The sequence below is a fragment of the Carcharodon carcharias genome, chromosome 12 (assembly GCF_017639515.1).
Source record: "Carcharodon carcharias isolate sCarCar2 chromosome 12, sCarCar2.pri, whole genome shotgun sequence".
In the NCBI taxonomy this organism is placed as follows: domain Eukaryota; kingdom Metazoa; phylum Chordata; class Chondrichthyes; order Lamniformes; family Lamnidae; genus Carcharodon; species Carcharodon carcharias.
The window spans coordinates 50669469-50687809 of NC_054478.1; the positions used below are offsets into that span (position 1 = coordinate 50669469).

Below are 18341 nucleotides of genomic sequence, written 5' to 3' on the forward strand. Positions count from 1 at the left end.
TGACCCAGCGACAGTGAAGGAACGATGATATATTTCCAAGTCAGGATAGTGAGTGACTTGGAGGGGAACTTCCAGGTGGCGTTGTTCCCTCTATCTGCTGCCCTTGTCCTTCTAGATTGTAATGGTCATGGTTTGGAAGGTGCTGCCTAAGGAGCCTTGCTGAGTTTCTGCAGTGCAGCTTGTAGACAGTATACACTGCTACCATTGCTCGTCAGTGGTGGAGGGAGTGAATACTTGTGGAAGGGGTGCCAATTAAGTGGGCTGCTTTGTCCTGGATGGTGTCATACTTCTTGTGTTGTTGGAGCTGCACTCATCCAGGCAAGTGGAACGTATTCCATCAGACTCCTGTCCCGTGCCTTGTAGATGGTGGGCAGGATTTGGGGAGTCAGGAGGTGAATTACTTGCCACAGGATTCCTAGCCTCTGACCTGCTCTTGTAGCCACAGTATTTATATGGCTAGTCCAGTTCAGTTTCTGGTCAGTGGTAACTCCCAGGATAGTAAATAGCATTAACATTGTTGAATCTCCCATGCTGGGGGACACTATTGACTGGAAACTTGTCTGGAGAAGGCATATGTGGCTACATGAGCAAGTCAAAAGGTGGATATTCTGCAATGAGTGACTCCCCTACTGACCCCCCAAAGCTTTTCCTCCACTTACAAGGTGCAAGTCAAGAGTACGGTATGATATTCTCCAACACCTCGCACTGCACGCACATCCCCCACCCCTCCCCAACACTGTAGCTCCAATAACACTCTTGAACCTTGACATGTTCCAGGACAAAGTAGCCCACTCGATTGGCACCTTATCGACCATCTTAAATATTCACACCTACCACCACTGGTGCACCATGGCTGTAGCATGTATCATCTACAAGATGCACTGCAGCAACTCACCAGGACTTGTTCAAGAGCACCTCCCAAGCCCACGTTCCCTGCCACCTACAACAGGTTCATGGGAACACCACCACATCTAAATTCCCCTCCAATTCACAAACTATCCTGATTTACGAACATATCACTGTTCCTTCATTGTCACTTGGTCAATATCATGGCACACTCTACCTACCTTCACCACACTGATTGCAGTGACTAAAGAAGGCTGCCTTCTCAAGCACAATTGAGGCTGGGAAATAAATAGTGGCCTTGCAAGAAACACCTATAAAAGCATAAGAAATCGGAGCAGAGTAAACCATTTGGCCCCTCAAGCCTCCTCTGCCATTTAATAAGGTCATGGCCTTAACTCCCCGATCCTGCTTGCCCCTCATAACACTTGACTCCCTTGCAGAACAAAAATCTGTCTAACACAGCTTTAAATATATTCAATGACCCAACTTCCAGCCTTCTTGGGCAAGAGAATTCCAAAGATTAACAACCCTCTGAGAGAAGTTGTTCTTTCTGATCTCCACCTTAAATGGGAGACACTTATTTTGAAACAATGCCCCCTAGTTCAAGAATCCCCCATGTGGGGTAACATTGGCCTGAATTTTCACTCATGCAGGGCATGCAGAGGCAGGAGAATTCCTGGCACTGCGAATGCGACACCCATAAAAGTGGCCCCAAATGTTGGATTTTTAGTCCAGGGGCAAGGTGAAAATGAGAGTCATGACGGGCAACTACAGAATGAGTGCGGAGGTGCCGGGTGCAGTAATGGGCTGTGCAGAAGGCCTAACTCGATGCACCAGCGCTTTGGCCAATATTTTTAAAAAATAAAACAGCCCCCCAACCCTCATCCCTCACCCCCCACACACTCCCCTTTCCACCTCATGCCCTCTATCCACTCCCGTGGCCCCTCATACCTTTCATGCCAACCTGTGACCTTCTACTCACTCCCTGGCCCCTCATGCACTCTATAGTTTTGATGCCAACTCATGCAAATCTGTGCCCCCCCCACTCACCACCCTTTATCCCTACACCCTCCATACAAACTCACCCTGTATCCACCATGGGCTGACCTTAGGACCCATGCTGAGATTAAATGAAATAAAGTTCTAAGTGTCTATTGCATACTTTATTTTTAAAAAACATTCTCATTCATAAAAAAAGCCATTCAATAGATTTACATTCTTTCAGTTACATAATCCCTTTCATTCAAGTGCTTAATCCCTTATAAAAACAAACTTTGGAATTCACAGTCCCACTTCAAAGCGTCTATGACCACTTGTAGCTGTCAACCAAACTATGAAATGGCAGGCACCCCACCATGATAATGGAAGGTTGTGAAATCAGACCAGCAGCACTAATTCAGTAATGAAGGCCCTCAGGTTTATGTCAATAGACAGAGTGAAAGAGCAAACAATGTTTTTTTAATACTTCACAGCTTTTTCAAAGATTTACAAAGCAGGAGTTTCAATTGCCCTGACAGCTTGAAAGTTCCTTTTAACAGTTGCTTTTGACGGTTCCTTTTGACACTCCTGACAGTTGCTTTAGACAGTTCGCTTGACAGTTCCAATGAGTTTATGCACTTTTTTTACATACATGCCTGTTCACATTTACAATCCCAAGGGGCACCTGACCTCTCCCAAAGTGCACTTAACCTCCCTATTCTCCAAAAGTGCACTCTAACTCTTCAAAGGACTCTGCAAAATTTAGACATGCTCCTACCAGGTGTAATCTGCACACATCATGCTTCCTACTCCTGGCTAATGAAAATCAGACATGACTGGAGGCAGCTGCCTATAAAAAACAGCAGCTGCCTCCAGTCGCACACACATATGTGCAAATCCTGACTCAGCCCCATTCCAGATCCCGTGAAAATGGTAGGGGCCATTTTTGGGGATGGGACTTCCTGATTTCAACCTCCGCTGCCATTTTAGCAATGATGGAGAGGCTCTCCATCTTTGCAAAAATCCAAGCCATCCTCTCTGCATCTATCCTGTCAAGTCTCCTCAGAACCTTATATGTTTCTCTCACCTCATTCTTGAAACTATAATAGGTATAGGCCCAACTGTTCAAACTTTCCTCACAAGACAACCCCTTCATTCCAGGGATCAACATTGGAAACCTTGGCTGAAATGCCTCAAATGCAAGTATATCCCTCATTAAATAATGAGATCAAAACTGTACATAGTATTCTAGTTGTGGTCTCACGCACATCTTGTATAGTTATAGCAAGACTTCCCTTTTATACTCCATTCGCCTTGCAATAAAGACCGACAATCCATTTGCCTTCCCAGTTACTTGCTGTCCCTGCAAGCTAACTTTTTATGATTCATGTACAAGGACACCTGGATCCCTCTGCACTGCAGCATTCTGCAATTTCTCTCCATTTAAATAATATTCTGTTTTTCTATTCTTCCCACCAAAATGGACAGCCTCACATTTTCCCATATTGTATTCCATCTGTCAACTTTTGCCTACTCACTTAACCCATCTAAATCCCTTTCCAGATTCTGTGTCTCCCTTACAACTTAATTTCTTACCTTTGTATCATCAGCAAAATTGGCTACAATACACTTTGTCCCCCCATCCAAATCATTAATATAGATCATAAACAGCTGAGGACCCAGCACTGATCCCCATGACACTCCACTAGTTACAGTTTGCCAACCTGTAAATGACCAATTTATCCTGACTTTGTTTCCTGTTAGTTAGCCAATCCTCTATCTGTGCTAATATGTTACCCCCAACTCAATGAGTTCTTATCCTGACTAGTAACCTTCTACGTGCCACACCTTATACATCCTATGAATGAATGATATTTTTTAAAAAAAACAGCATCCACAGCCTCTTCTGAATGTGAGTTTTAGATTTCTACTACCCATTGTACGCTTCCTGATTTCAGTCCTAAATGGCCTGGATCTGTTTTTAGGGTTATGCTCACTTATTCTGGAATCCTCCACGAGAAGAAATAATTTTCCTGTATTTCTCCTGTTGAGTCTCTATATCACTTAACAACCTTGATCAGATCATCCCCCAACTTTCTAAACACAAGGGCATACAAACCAGGTTCATACATCTTACCCTTATAATTTAACCCTTCAGCCTGTGTAATTCAAGTGAATCTATGCTACACCCCACTAAATCTAATATATCTTCCCTGCGATGACCAAAACTGAATGCAGTATTCCAGGTGGGTCTGACCAAGGCTCTGTGCAACTGAAGCACAACTTCCTCAATTTTGTGATCCAACCCCCTTGAGCCTAACATTCAATTTACCATTTAATTATTTTTTTGTACCTGTTCACTAGCTTTTAATGATTTGTGCACACGGACACCTAAATCTATTTGCTCCTCCACAACTCCTAATCTCTCATCATTTAGGATTTTTGCTGTCCTGTTAGTTGACAAAAAAAAACACAATCAATTCTTTTAATTTCTATTGATAACTTAAAGACAAGTTAAGTTAATCATTAGAATTTTGTTTGCTTGACTGATTTTATCTGTTTTTAATATTGCTTTCCATGTTTGTATAGAAATTCCTAAAGGATATAAATGCTAGGATGTTTGGCATTAAAAGTATTACAATCTTGTAAATGTAGTTAAGTATGATGTGAAACAAAAATAAAAATAGCTGGAAAAACTCAGCAGGTCTGACAGCTTCTGCGGAGAGGAATACGTTTCGATGATGAAGAGTCATACGGACTCAAAACGTTAACTGTATTCCTCTCCGCAGATGCTGTCAGACCTGCTGAGTTTTTCCAGCTATTTTTATTTTTGTTTCAGATTTCCAGCATCCGCAGTATTTTGCTTTTATCTGCGTATGATGTGATTTGTGTCTTTGGTGTAATGTATGTTTATTCTGAGGATAATTGGTGGTTGATATGGGTAGTGGATACCTATACTACCAGAGGCATAGCTCAGGTTCCCACCATTTCAAATGGTTCAGAAATTCCAGTACCTGCTATCATCCAGGGGCTATCCAGGTCAGCCTTAGATAAACAATCTGTCATCCCTTTGACCTGCTTTATAAGGAGACCAATAAATAGTCCCTAACTTAGCTCTGGTGAGATCTATTTGTAAAACTGTGGCCCTCGTCATATTGGGCATAACATCCTCTCACCTTATCCAGGTCCTAATTACGTCAGAGATGGAAGCTACCAGGCCCTAGGCCCGATCTCCCTGATGCAAGACAGTGCTTGGTGTGATAGAAGTTGCATCCAAGATAAGACCTCCTTATTAACTCGCCCAACACCCCTTCCACACATCCCCCGCCCCCAGCCCCCCACCTTCCCAGACGATGCTTGGATTTGGCATATGGTATATAAGGGAAACATTTCTCAGGCTACCTGCTGTACTGCTTCCAATTTTGGCATGGTGGTCAGGTTGTCAAGTTGCAAAGCAACTGCAGAGGGATGGAAGATGGGGAACAAATTATGGGTGGAAATAAGTAGTGTCATAATGTAATATTGGTTGAAATAACCTCACTCCACTCCTAAATCCCTTTAGCAGGAAGAAGTGCACCTTTACAGAGAGGCTCCCATGATGATAGTAAGAAGGGGTAAATTTCTACAAAGATCAAGCAATCAGGAAATGTTTTTAAAATAAAAGAAAATTGTGTGTGTTTTTTGTGCTCTTTAAGATGGGGTGTGTTGATTGTGTATCCAAAGCAGAAATAATTTAATTGAACACCACGTCAGTATGAAATACTCCCATCTCTGTGTGAAATTGCCAAGTTACTGCCTATTAGTGAAAAAGTTTTATTTAGAACTGGACTGAGGCTGTCGTAAGCAAAAGTAAGGTTGTAATGGAGATAATTAGGTCAAGGACCTTTGAGAAAGAGAGGCGTATACAGCACAATTACTTTGTTTATTACGTTTCCCAATTTGTTAACTCTTGGGGTTCAAACACTGCCTCCTATTAATCGACAAGAGAAAAAATTTGGAAGCTAAGGTAACATTAGAGACATTTGCAGCTAGTGGGATCTGCATAGTTACACATTTGATATCAGATAAAATCAGGTATTGTGAAGGAATGTGTCATTGGCACTAGTGAGAAGGAGAGACGGGGCACACAGTACACAGTGATAAATACTTCCATTGGGACTGGAAAACACTGGGCTGGATTTTGAGGCCATTGGCAAAGCAATAGTGCTTGCTGCTGACCCTGGAGAAAGTTGCCCACATAGATCTAGCCACTTCTGCAGCATGATTTTTTTTCCCTATTCTGATGGCAGTTTAAATATGGTGCCAAAGCAAGGGGTTATCCAAGTGTCTAGCAAACAAAGCAAACCAGGAAGTTCAAAGTAACTGGCTTTCACTTTTGATTTAATTTTTCAGATGGTGCAATAAATAATTATGATTTGAGTGAAACAGAAACTAAAGTATCATAAATAAACATTAAAAATAAGTTTAAAACTATGCTGAATTTCTTCCATCTCCACAAATATAAAATTAGCTCTCCAGGACCAGCGAGGGTGTTTAGCATTAATTATGGACTTAATACACCATTAAAAACCCATTTACACCACACTCATGTGTATCATTTTGAAGGGTTCTGACAGCAAGACTTAACAGAGTAAAAGTGAAATTTTTTGTTAATTCACTGATTTCTTTGAATTAGCAAGCTCAGGAGGAGCATAGAATCATTGATAGCAATTTCTGGATTTCGGTAATATTTCCGCATGTCCTGACTCTTGGAGTTGCTGTCAGCTTCAATGGAGTAATGATGCTGTGAACACTGACACTTTTGCTGTCATTACCACTGCAAAATCTGAGACTGAAGTGCAAAATTTGTCACTCTGCAGAGTCCCAAGATTTTAACTTATGTCTTTCAATAGCAAGGTGAGGCATAAAAGAAGTGTAGATGGAGAAGTATTGTTGTAAACGTTTTGTTTTCAATTGTGACTTTTTCTATAGGAAGTGAAAAGCTTTATATTCTTCCTTTGCCACATTGGAAGACCATAATCATAGAGGTAACATAGAAAGACCAATTTGGATTAGATAAAAGCTTTTGCTTATATTAATTTTCTTTTAAAGTTATAGTGTCATTTCTGTCCCAAAAAATGCAGGAAAAACTCAGAACGGTCAGGCAGCATCTGTGGAGAAAGAAAAGTGGGGTTAACGTTTCGGTTCAGTGGGCCTTTGTCAGGTAATGAATATTGACATGGACCTGTAGTGACAATTGTATTGTCATTTTATAGGCTGGATACTAGATTGAATTCTCTATAAATGCTGGCTGGCTCTCTTTTGCTCCAGTCTATGCCACTCGTCCTCCTCCTTCTCATGCTTGGTAATGACATATGAAGGTATGCCTGGAGGGAATGCCATATTTGACCCTGATAAGCCTTTACCATGGATGGGTGTGGCGGGGGAGGTCAAAATTTCCCATCTGCAGAAACAGTGAGAAGCATGTGTCAGGCTGTGTGAGCAAAACACCAACAAAACCATAATCATTCAAAAAGCTATTCTGAGCACAGGGATCATTGTTGAAACTTTTCAGACCCTCAAACTTCTAACTTACAGCTGTCTCAAATTGATTTTGATGCCTCACATTGCTCATTCTAACCCATCCTGAATGCACTGTGAGTGTAACTCTGAGCTGCAGCACCACTAACCTCACTAAATTCACCAATGAGCCTACTTGTTGGGCAGGGCCAAAATATGCGAGGGAATTTGGAGTGTCAACATTAGAACACAAAACTAGCAAACAGCTTCCAACCCAACTTACTAAAGCAAGAAAATTGGCTTGCTCTGATAGTCCATTGGTGGTCTAATCAGTATGCAAATTATTCCAATGGTTTGGCAAGGTAGTAGTTGTCATAGAATTCACAAAGCATTAAATTTGGAGGTAAAGGGAAATTAAGTCTGAATTTCTACCCTTTATATAAAAATAAAGTTTTCAATCAGCAGTGGCTATTGAAGTTGGTTCACCTTTGTCCATCTTCATGAACAAAACCTATAATTAAGCAAAACAATCAGTTAATATTTTACCAGGAAATAAGCTCAAGAACAAAACAACAGCTTTCATTTCTATAGCACCTTTAGCATAGTTAAATGGCCCAAGATAGTTAGAGTCCTGGAGGTTTAGGGATGGAATCTGAGAATCCTGGGCCTCAGTCACCTAAGCTACAGTTGTCAATGGTGGAGCAATTAAAATTGGGATTGCACTAGTGGTCAGATTTGGAAGAATGTATATATTTCTGAGGGTTTTAGGGCTGGAGGAGGTTGCAGAGATAAGGAGGGGCAAGGCAATGGATGGATTTGAAAGCAAGGATGAGAATTTTAAAACTGAGATGTTGCTTAACTGGGATCCAGTGCAGGTTGGACAGCACAGAAGTGCTGGGTGAAAGGGAATTTGTACAAGTTGGAATAGAGGCAGCAGAATTTTGGATGAGCTTTGAATGGTCTCTTGAACATCCTCAGTTTTTCATCACTCCACCATTGGTGGCTGTGCCTTCAGCTGCCAAGGCCCAAAACTCTGGAATTCCCTCCTTACGCCTCTCTTAAGATGCTCCTTAAAACCTCTTTCTTTGAGCAAGCTTTGGGCCATATGCCCTGATATCTCGTGATGTAGCTCAGTGTCAAATGTTTACTTTATAACTCTCCAGTGAAGTGGCTTGGCATGTTGTGGTAAAGACACTGTATAAACACAAATTGGTGTTATCAGTTATAGGGGAGTGAGGGGAGTGGTGGGGTGAAAGATGGGAGGTCAGTCAGAAATGAATTGCAATAGTCAAGTCTGGAGGTAACAAAGCATGGAAGAGGGTCTCAGCAGCAGATTAGACACTTCAGAGATGTATATCTGTGTGGATAAAGAAAATGTCTTGTGCCGTTTCTCTGAAAAAGGTGTAAACATGAATGAAGCGTGTTAGAAACCATGGCGTATCAGAAACACTATGAGGAGTCACTTTATATTTTGCTTCTGTATAATTTCATGTTTGTACCATTATTTGGAAGGGTTTTTTTAATTTTAATGTTAATTAATGTTTATTACTTTAGCATCTCTTTGCTGCAATAATCCATTTTATTGGCTGTAATTGTTAGTATTTGGCTCCACCCACTCATATAGTCTTCCTATAACTCAGGGTCCAGCTGTCAGATGAGAACATTGGACAGTGGAATTGGAACTTTTCCCCTTCCTGATTCTACAAACCGGGCAACAGGAAGACACGTTTCCAAAACAACATCCTACCTTGAATGTGACCTTTCCTCATCCCTGCTGGAAGCACCCTATCTGATAAATGTTTCTCAAAAAGCAAAAACACTTGAACGAGAAGTGCCGAACAGGACAGAATGCAGCAGTCCTGGGCAAGATATGATTGGTCATTCAGCATCAGATCCTACAGTGTCTGCCAAGGCTATACAGGCATTTCAAAGTTGCATTCCGAAGCCATCTACAGCAGGTAAATGTCAAATGTACTTTTAGCAAGTTATATACCCAAATGTCTCTGCACAGTGAGATAGCAGGTCATGGAATAAAGAGATTAATTAACTTAGAATGTGAATTTCTGCTCGCAAAGCTTATCAATGTAAAGTCTCCGAGGAAGAACTGGCAGAATTTTAAATCCATTGACATCTACCGTATTCATATTAAAATTTTAATGAAACCCTTCAAATTAAACTCATGCAATGTGAACAAGTTCTAATATCATAATTAGTGCATCAATGACATGATTTTATTCACATAATTTCAAATGTGCTTAAAGTTTAAAGGTTATACTGCATAACTACCATATAGCAATTTGAATTGAGCAATGCCGTGTGCATATAGCTTCAACGATATTCCTTTTGTCTCAAGTATTTGTACTAATAATGTGTGTATTTGTGGGCAGCTCATGTGAGAAATCTCAGTCACACATTATATGCAGTGCAGCTCGATGGTCACGTATGTGACCTTACTTCTGGTTTGGAGCAGGCTATGTGATTAAACACTGTCATTATAACAAATTGAATAGAATCCATGAGCAATGGATTGTTTTATGAAGACTGGGTAATAGGAAAAGTCTGTAGTGATCTGGTTGCAAGACGTCACCATACTGACAATGGCAGAGTACGGTCTCTTAATTAACATGTCAAGATGTCAACATCGCAAGATACTGTAAACCAGATAATGTGTCTGTGTTTGCCACCTGATTACTTGCTAGGTGATTTTGTTTTCTGTGCACATCTCTAGAGAGCATTGAATGCATTGTTAGTTGGACCATATTATTTATTATACAGTTAACAATTATTTTGCCATGAATAATATATTAAAATAAATAATTTAACAGTTAAATACCATTAATAGCCTGTATTATGTTAAGCATTTGCCCTTATCAGAAAGAATAATTTTGTTGACATAAAGTGGAAGTTGAAGCAACTCAATGATATGATTACGTCCTAGGTTTCCTGGTTTCTAAATATAAGATACAAGATGATATGAATCAGAGTTGTATTCCTGCCCAATTTTCAAATATCTGTAAATCTGAAAATTCAGACCTTCCAGAGAGAATGAAGGAATTGCAGCAGCCAGGTACCTCTCAAGTGCTGAGTTCACAGGTAAGACATCATTGAGGGTATTCTTATGTTTAAAGTATAAAGAAATTTGCTAAAATGTTATGTTTTAATTCATGACAAACCATTAATGCCTCTCAGACATTTTCTGGTTTGTAATGTGTATTTGGCATGTAATTGTATGTACATTATTTCTCAGTTAGCTTATGGTTTGGAGATCACATCATTAAACCTTTTTGCAAGAAACAGCACATACAATACCAGCCATCAGAGGATAGTTGCAAACAATAATCTCAATGCTGAATAAATCCCTTATTTAATATCTAAACAGTATGTGTGTAAAAGACAAGTGTCGTGAAGTGATTTCAATGCTGTAATCTAACTTGGATTTCAGATGACAGTCATAAGTGCTTGCGCTTTGCTTTCACATCTTGACATTTTTGAACCCTTGCTTATGTTATCACTTTGCAGTCACATTGATATCCATTATTCTCTATGCACAAGCTGTGATATTTTCCTGTAGCAATGAAATAAATCACAATACCATTGTCGTTTAAGCCATGTAATTCAATTCTGCCACACTCAAACATGAACCTTTAGCCATGGAGAAAATGAAAATAGAAAACCACAAAGCAAAATATTGTTAAGCTTTTACATATATTGTATAGGATAAAATACTTGCCAGTATTTTTCATGGCACTGGCATATTACAGAGCTGCGATGATGTTCATAAACTCCTCCACTTCACCCCTCACAGTTTAGGATGTAATTTCACTCTTTAATGTGTTGCTTTCTTGTAGCAAAATGTGAAGTGTTATCCTATATGTATACATAAATATTATATACATGCATCCTTATGCGCATACTAAATATGTGCCTTATAATTACAGATGAAAATTGTTATCACTTGCAAATTTATATAGCATATATTATAATTGCATATAACACATGTCTCATCGTTATAGGCGAAAAGTATAACTGACATAGTCATAAATATAAGAAATGTTGAAATACAGAAGTTATTTAAGAAAGATTGATTTCTGGATGTAAATGGCCATGATTTGACTTACTGAAAATAATACTACAATATTTATTTGTGTTGTATAATGAAGTTTTATAATTGCAGAAGTCTACAAACAAATCTATGGGCAAGTGCAAGTGTAACAAGTAGCTTGTGATGTTTGTTTGTCACTGAAAGTCAAACCCAGCCCAATCTGGAATGCATTGCAGGCAAAGATACTTTGGTCTTGACATGATTCTTAAAGGCTTGAGCATTGTTGTTACAGTCTACAGCATATTTGTTCCTTTACATGTTGATGGCTTAAAGCACACCACAGGCAGTTCTTACTACAAAATAACAATCAGTTGGGTTACAGTTACTTGAGTAACTTGGTATCTGAGCCCTGAGCTGAGATTACTTTAATTTTAAAATTATTTTTGTAAGATTGTGAGGAAACAGTTTTAAAGATTATGAATGCATGTAATGGTGGATCCACTTCTAAATCTTAAGTATCGGGAATCCCAGAAAGCTTGATTTTAAAAGAAGATTCATAATGTATATGCAGAAACTGAAGCTTTCTTGATCTCTACCATTTAATAGCAGCAGGAATACTTTTCAAGGAGCAATTTTTATTTCATGTGCACAATCATACTCATAAGTCTTGGATTTCTGGTGGCTTCTGGAAATTGCAGATTCCAGACTGACTAGTTTGCTTGGGGTTGATACATGGGGCCAGATTTTCAATAGCCAGTCGGGACAAGAATGGATATGGGCACAATCTGAAAAACATGTTTTGGGAGGGCGGCACTGGCTTCCACTGCCTCTAGAATGCAATGTGATTTTCAGTTTGCAGTTGGGGGGGGTGTACGGAAAGAGAGGTGTGCCTGGAACCTGCCACCCTTCAGAATAGGGAATTATGGCCATTGTGATCATGCCAGCCTGCAGACCACTGAGAGGCCTGGGATGGTGTCAGGGGCATCCTTCCATTGTGATCATTAAGTGCCTGTTAAGCTACTTGTGGGGCCAATTAAAAGGCATCACTGGGCAAATTTTCGATTTTCAATTGGCAGGCACAAGAAACATGCAGTGTCTGGGACAAGTAAGAGTGAATCTGGCATGCACATAGCTGGAAGCCATCAGAGCTACTGGAGGCACCATCAACTCACATAAGAGATGGACAGTCACATTCAGCTGCTCAACCAGTGGCCCCTAGTAAGAGATTGGAGTTCTGAGGGGGCTGTCAGGCTACCGGCTTCAACTGGGCAGCATGGGGTTATAGAGGAAGCACTGCTGCACAAAGCACCGGCAACTCCTGGGACTGGAGATGAGAATAGGCTACTCTGACATTGGGCAAGCAATAAGGAGGAGCTTCAGCAGCAGCATCCTCCTGGTCAGGGCAAGGCTGGAGAAGCACAGAGAAGAAGGCACTATCCATGGCACTGGGTACCAGCCAAGAGTCATCTACATGCAACCGGCAGAGCACCACTGCTGGAGGAGACTGCATTCTCCAGGCAGATGGCCTCTGAGATTTGCACTATGGTGCACAATGACCTAATTCCTTACGTTCCCCATGACAGTACCCTACTTGCAGCTGTCAAGATCACCATCCTGCTCGATCCCGGGGTCTGATTCGGATCTGGGTGGCATTTTACTGTTGGTAGTTCATCACACCATCAGGCAGGTCACGGATTCCCTATTCTGGAGGGCAGAGGAATACATCCATTTTGACGCGGAGTGGACAGTGCAGGCACTGAGGGTATTGCCAACATTGTCCAAAGGTCCAGAGATCATCGATTGTACCCACAGAGGCACTCATTGAATGTGTTTGACCACAAGTAGTACATCTTGTAGGTCTGTGCTCGATTCTTGAGCACTATCATGATTCTTTCATCCTGCAAGAGCTTTGGATGCCGCATCTCTTCAGGCAACACCAGACTCCCTGGGTGGCTGCTGGGGGTTAAGGGATATCTTCTAAGGAGGTGGCTCATGATGCCATTCTGGTACCCAGGCACAGAAGCAGAGAGGCATGACAGCCAGAGTATCTACTTTCATGAGCCTGCCTTAAGCTGACTTTTGAAAAGTTGAGGATGAGATCCACTGCCTTGGCCAGTCAGGTGGTGCCCCCCGGTATGAGCCAACCAGACTGTCCCTATTGTGGTCATCTGCTCTGCACTTCACAATACATCTATTGAAAAAGGCCTGGAGTTAGATGAGGAGTAGGGAATGATATGAAACTCTTCCTTGGAAGACTATGATTATAGGGAGGAGGAGGAAGAGAAGGATGAAGGGGGTGCTACAGAGGAGCCTGGCATCCATGCAATGGAGGGAGGCCCCTGACACCATTCCAGGCCTCCGTGGTCTGCAGGTTGGCATGAACACAATGGCCAAGCCAGTTCATCAGTGCTGTACTCAACTGGCTCCCAGGCCGATGCCAAATGACTCCCAATCTGAACGTGAACCACCGAGATAGGTTTTCCAGCCAGCACAAACACGCCAGGATAATCCTTTTGTCACCCACAGACATAGCACAGTGGGTGCCACCGTCTCCATTGCCATATCTCAGAGGGCCAGCACCCACAATAAGTCTATGCCCTGCCCCTTCTCCCAGCTCGCCCTTAGCCTTCACTCTGGTCCGCACCATAATCCATGAACACAGAAGTCTGAGCAATAACATCAAACAATATTTTTAACAACATAAATCAATGAAAACATAAACAGAACAGATATCACCCAGATGATCCATAAAGTGCAACTAACAATGTGGATATTGGGTGAGCAGGCATGGTAGGTGTAAGGGCGAAGGGTGGTGGGTGGGGGCCATGGGTTTGCATGAGTTGACATTGAGTTGGCATAGAGGTTATAAAGAATCATGGGGTGAGCAGAGGGCATAAGTTGACATAGAGAGCATGAGGGGTCGGGGGGGGTGGGTGGGGGCATGAGTTTGCATGGTTTGGCATTGTTGGGGCATGGGGAGTGTGTAGGCGGGTGGTGAGGGCTGGAAGGCTTGTTCATGTTTATGTTTTTTTAAACTTTGATACAGTGCACCAAGGCAGGCCTTCTGTCCAGCCTGCCTCTACACCCGACATCTTCCACACTCATTCCAGAGTCACCTAGCGCATTTCCCAGGCAGCCCTATCATCCTGGAATGAAAATCCTACCTTCTGGGCCATTTTCTCCTGAGTCTGGTTTGCAGAGCCAGGGAATGGAACCTAAATCCAAGCCAATGTGGCTCAGTCCTGTTGTATAAGGGTGTTCAGCACAGCAAAGGGGACTGGTGGCAGCTCATGAACAAACCCAGAACCGGAGAACCCCAGAGTCTGAAAAACTAACGGAACAGCTCCCTGACCTGACTCAAGTGCACGCGAACCGAAGACACAGCAGGAGACCACCTAAAAAGAAGCTCCATTGCAGACTTGCAGGCTGAAGGGCAGAAGAAAAATCCATTGAACAGCTAAAGGACTCTACCAGAGCAGGTGGAGGTCTATTATGAATTCCCATTGATTGCAGAATCAAAGGATCACACAAGGGTGAGCAAAGAATTAGTTCTAAGGCTGAACTAGCCTTTAAAATTCTTTAGGCCATAAATCAGTCAGAGCAGTCCATTTCATGAATCACTGCTGCCAGCCAGGGTTCAGAGTTGACGCTATACTGCCTGGTGGCTGAACTTTGTTGAAAAAAACCAAATTCCTAAAAACTCAAGCCAAAGTCAGGAATTACCTTTTAATCACTCCAACATACCTCAAAAATGTTCCAAACGGCCAAAGTCTTTGATTAGAAAATTCGCTGCAAGAAATCGATCCTTTTGAGGTCGGGTCTCCAATCACAGCAGGAGCCCACCAAAACCTGACAAGCACAGGAAGCAGCATTGAAAAAATGGTTGTTGCAGCGCCATTTTTGAAAGTGAAACAGCATTTAGAGCTGTGTTCCCCTGAGCTGAATAGCAACCATGGGTAATAAATCAACCCTAGCAGATGATCTGGGCTGATACAAGGGCCAGACCAGGTGCAGAATTGGGAGCTTTGGCAAAAAAGATTTTCAAGATACATGATAGCTTCAGGATTAGATAAGAAGACAGAGGCTGAGCAAGTGAATATGCTACTATACTTAGTGGACAGAATTTTTCCGTAGGTGAGCTGGGGGCAGGGCCCGCTCGCCGACTCGAAAATGACGCGGGATGATGTCAGGGAGATTCCCCGGCGTCATCCCGCCCCATTTAAATATTCAGAAAGGTGGGCGGACAGCGCGATCAGCTGTCCACCCGCCGACCTGTCAATGGCCAATTGAGGCCAATGACAGGATAATTAAGCCAATTAAAGGCCCTGCCCGTCCAACCTTAAGGCTGGCGGGCAGACCAGGAGGCCCAGCGGGCATCTGAAAAAATATGAAACCTGTTTTAAAAAACTTTAATAAAGTTTATGTGATATTTATTAACATGTCCCATCTCGTGTGACATTGTCACATGAGGGGCACAAGTTAATAATTTTTTTTATCTTTCTATTTTTCAACTTTCAAAAACTGTCAGCGATCTCCCTGAGACAGCACTTAATCTCAGGGAGATGTGTGCTCTTTTGCGTGCATGCGCCAAACAGCGCACTTTGACAGATGGGGATTCCCCCTGCCCCCCCCAGCACAGGAAGTACACAGCGCTTCCTGTCGGGCGGCCCGCTGGGCGGGCCTTAATTGGCCCGCCCACTCAAAATGGCAGCAGGGCCCGTTTCAGTGGCGACAATCGGCTGCCCACCCCCGGCTGAGCCACTGGGGCCTGCCCGCCCATCAAGGGCAAAATTCTGCCCAGTAGGTCTGATAACCGATGATGACATTATGAGGCAAGCAATAAATCAATCTTGAGTAGTTTGAAGATATTCTGAAATCCTTTGATACCTACTTTAATTTAAGAAGTAATAAAATCTTAGTGAGCAATGTTAAACAATTGAGTCCAACAGCCTGGAGAACCCATTGACTCTTTCATAAACAGATTGGCTGAAGGCTGTGACTGCAATGACCTGAAGTCAGAGCTTATAAGAAACTGAATGGTAGTCAGAGTGGCTGATGATGCCCTTTCTGACATACTACAGGCAAAAGAAGCTCTGACTATTGAACAGACCATCCAAGTAGTCAGGAAATTGAAATTCACCAACAACACCGGTCCATTTTACGTGAAGAGGTTAAGCCATGGTACAGCGCAACCGTAACTTTCCATTTCATAAAGCAACGAAAGAACGGGGAGACTCCAGGACAAGGAAGACATTACCCAATGGTGGGAGACCATGTCAGCATCTGTGGAACCAAAAGATCTCACAGATAAAAGTAATGTCTAGCGATCTCTGTGCAGGGTTTCAACTGCAACCGACTGGGCGCTTTGGAAAGCTGTGCAAGTCTAAGACATTGAGGCATGCGGAGGATTCCAAAACAGTCCACAAAATTGAGGTACCAGACCACGAAGAAGTCCAACTGTGTTTCTTGGGTGAGATCAAGGATTCCAAATTCTCCTTTTGAAATGCTGGCATCTCTGTAAATGGTCACCTCACTAATTTCAAATTAGACACAGGGGCCAGTTTTACGGTTCTCTCAGACAAGGAACCATGGCTGAAGGACCTCTGGCTCTGAACAACAGGCACACCACTCTATAGCCCTGGAGGAATCTGACTTCCAGTCATAGGCATGATCCTAGAGCCACTCCGATATGGCAACAAGCAAATAGTTCAAATTGTGTATGTTATCCAAGTCCAGTCTTTTTCTCCCTTAAGGAGGGATGCCTGTGTTTCCCTTAACCTCCTCAAAATGGCAGAGGATGTCAAAACAACCTCTGTCATCAAATACATGCAACTGCAAGTTCCCGAAAGGCCAACCAGTGAACAGATTCTCGACCGGGATTTCAGCTCTGAATTGTCTTCACTCTTTGCATAGCCAGTTTGTCTGACTCCCTTGCAGGCGGCAGAAGCTCCTTTTTGATCAGACCAGCCAAACCTTCAGCTAAGTCCCATCATACTTTGAGCAGCAGACAAAAGAGAATGACCAGCAACAAAACAATGAGCCCCAACCTGAGGTTCCAACACTTGCTGTCACACAAACAGGGAACACTGTGGCAACAAAACTGCAATTTTCAGCAGCGGAAAGCAGCAAAGCTGGAGCAGGAGAGTAGCAGCTATCAACTCACCAGAGCACACCTTAGTGAAGTACAAGGACATATGACAGAACACAATGCAGCGATGAAAGCCAAACTGCAGGTTGAGCTCATGGATGAGGAACATTCAAACAGGGCGGAGATACTCTTTCAACTCCCAGAAAGATCTCGGCAGACCTCACAGAAAAAGAAAACCCACGTACGTACTATGAAGAAATGAAGTGAACACTCCCACTAGAAGGAATGGTACAAGCCTATGGTGTTCAAACAAAGCAGATGCATTACTGATAAAGGAAAGTTAACTCCAAGGAGTGCAAACAGCGAATCAGATGGAGACAACCAAGTGCCGGAAACACACAATACCACAATTACAACTCCAAATCAACAAAGCTTTCCCACAGCTACAAAGCCTACCACTCCTCGAGGTGTGACCAGAATGAGAGCTGGTAGAATTGTCAAGCCTCCAGACCATCCAAATTTATAATGTTAGAGACTTGAGGGGAGAAGGGGTAGCATGTAAAAAAAAGATTGTAAATTGAATGTAGTATAAGGGCATTTGGCATAGCAAGGGTTAATGTGGGACTGGAGGACAGTACTGCCCACGGTAGGATGTAGAAAAACACATGGCAGTAGACAGGAGACAGAGTTGTATGGAAATAGTAAGGAGAAGTCAGCATGAAGTTAGCTCCCAGTTTGGGCTATACTTTGTACTTATGTAAATAGTTATGTGTTACCAATAAACACTACTGTTCAACCTTACAAGCCTCTGAATCTCTTAGTGAGACCTACGGAACAAACCCTTGCAACAAGTTCCAGCCCTAATTTCAGGGAAGAACCTCTCACTGT

The 18341-nt window shown here is 42.4% G+C and overlaps 1 protein-coding gene across 5 annotated transcripts in view; it reads left to right on the forward strand.

Moving 5' to 3' along the window:
- LOC121284922 (nck-associated protein 5-like) overlaps positions 1-18341 on the forward strand; it is a 716253-nt gene that overhangs the window by 648929 nt on the left and 48983 nt on the right. For 4 of the 5 annotated variants that reach the window (XM_041200836.1, XM_041200837.1, XM_041200838.1 and 1 more), the window contains 2 exons: positions 8964-9281; positions 10262-10416. In XM_041200836.1, coding sequence (XP_041056770.1) covers positions 8964-9281; positions 10262-10416 — 473 coding nt within the window. Of the gene's footprint in view, positions 1-6947; positions 7028-8963; positions 9282-10261; positions 10417-18341 lie in introns of those variants that run through there. The other variant, XM_041200840.1, reaches the window with a different exon arrangement.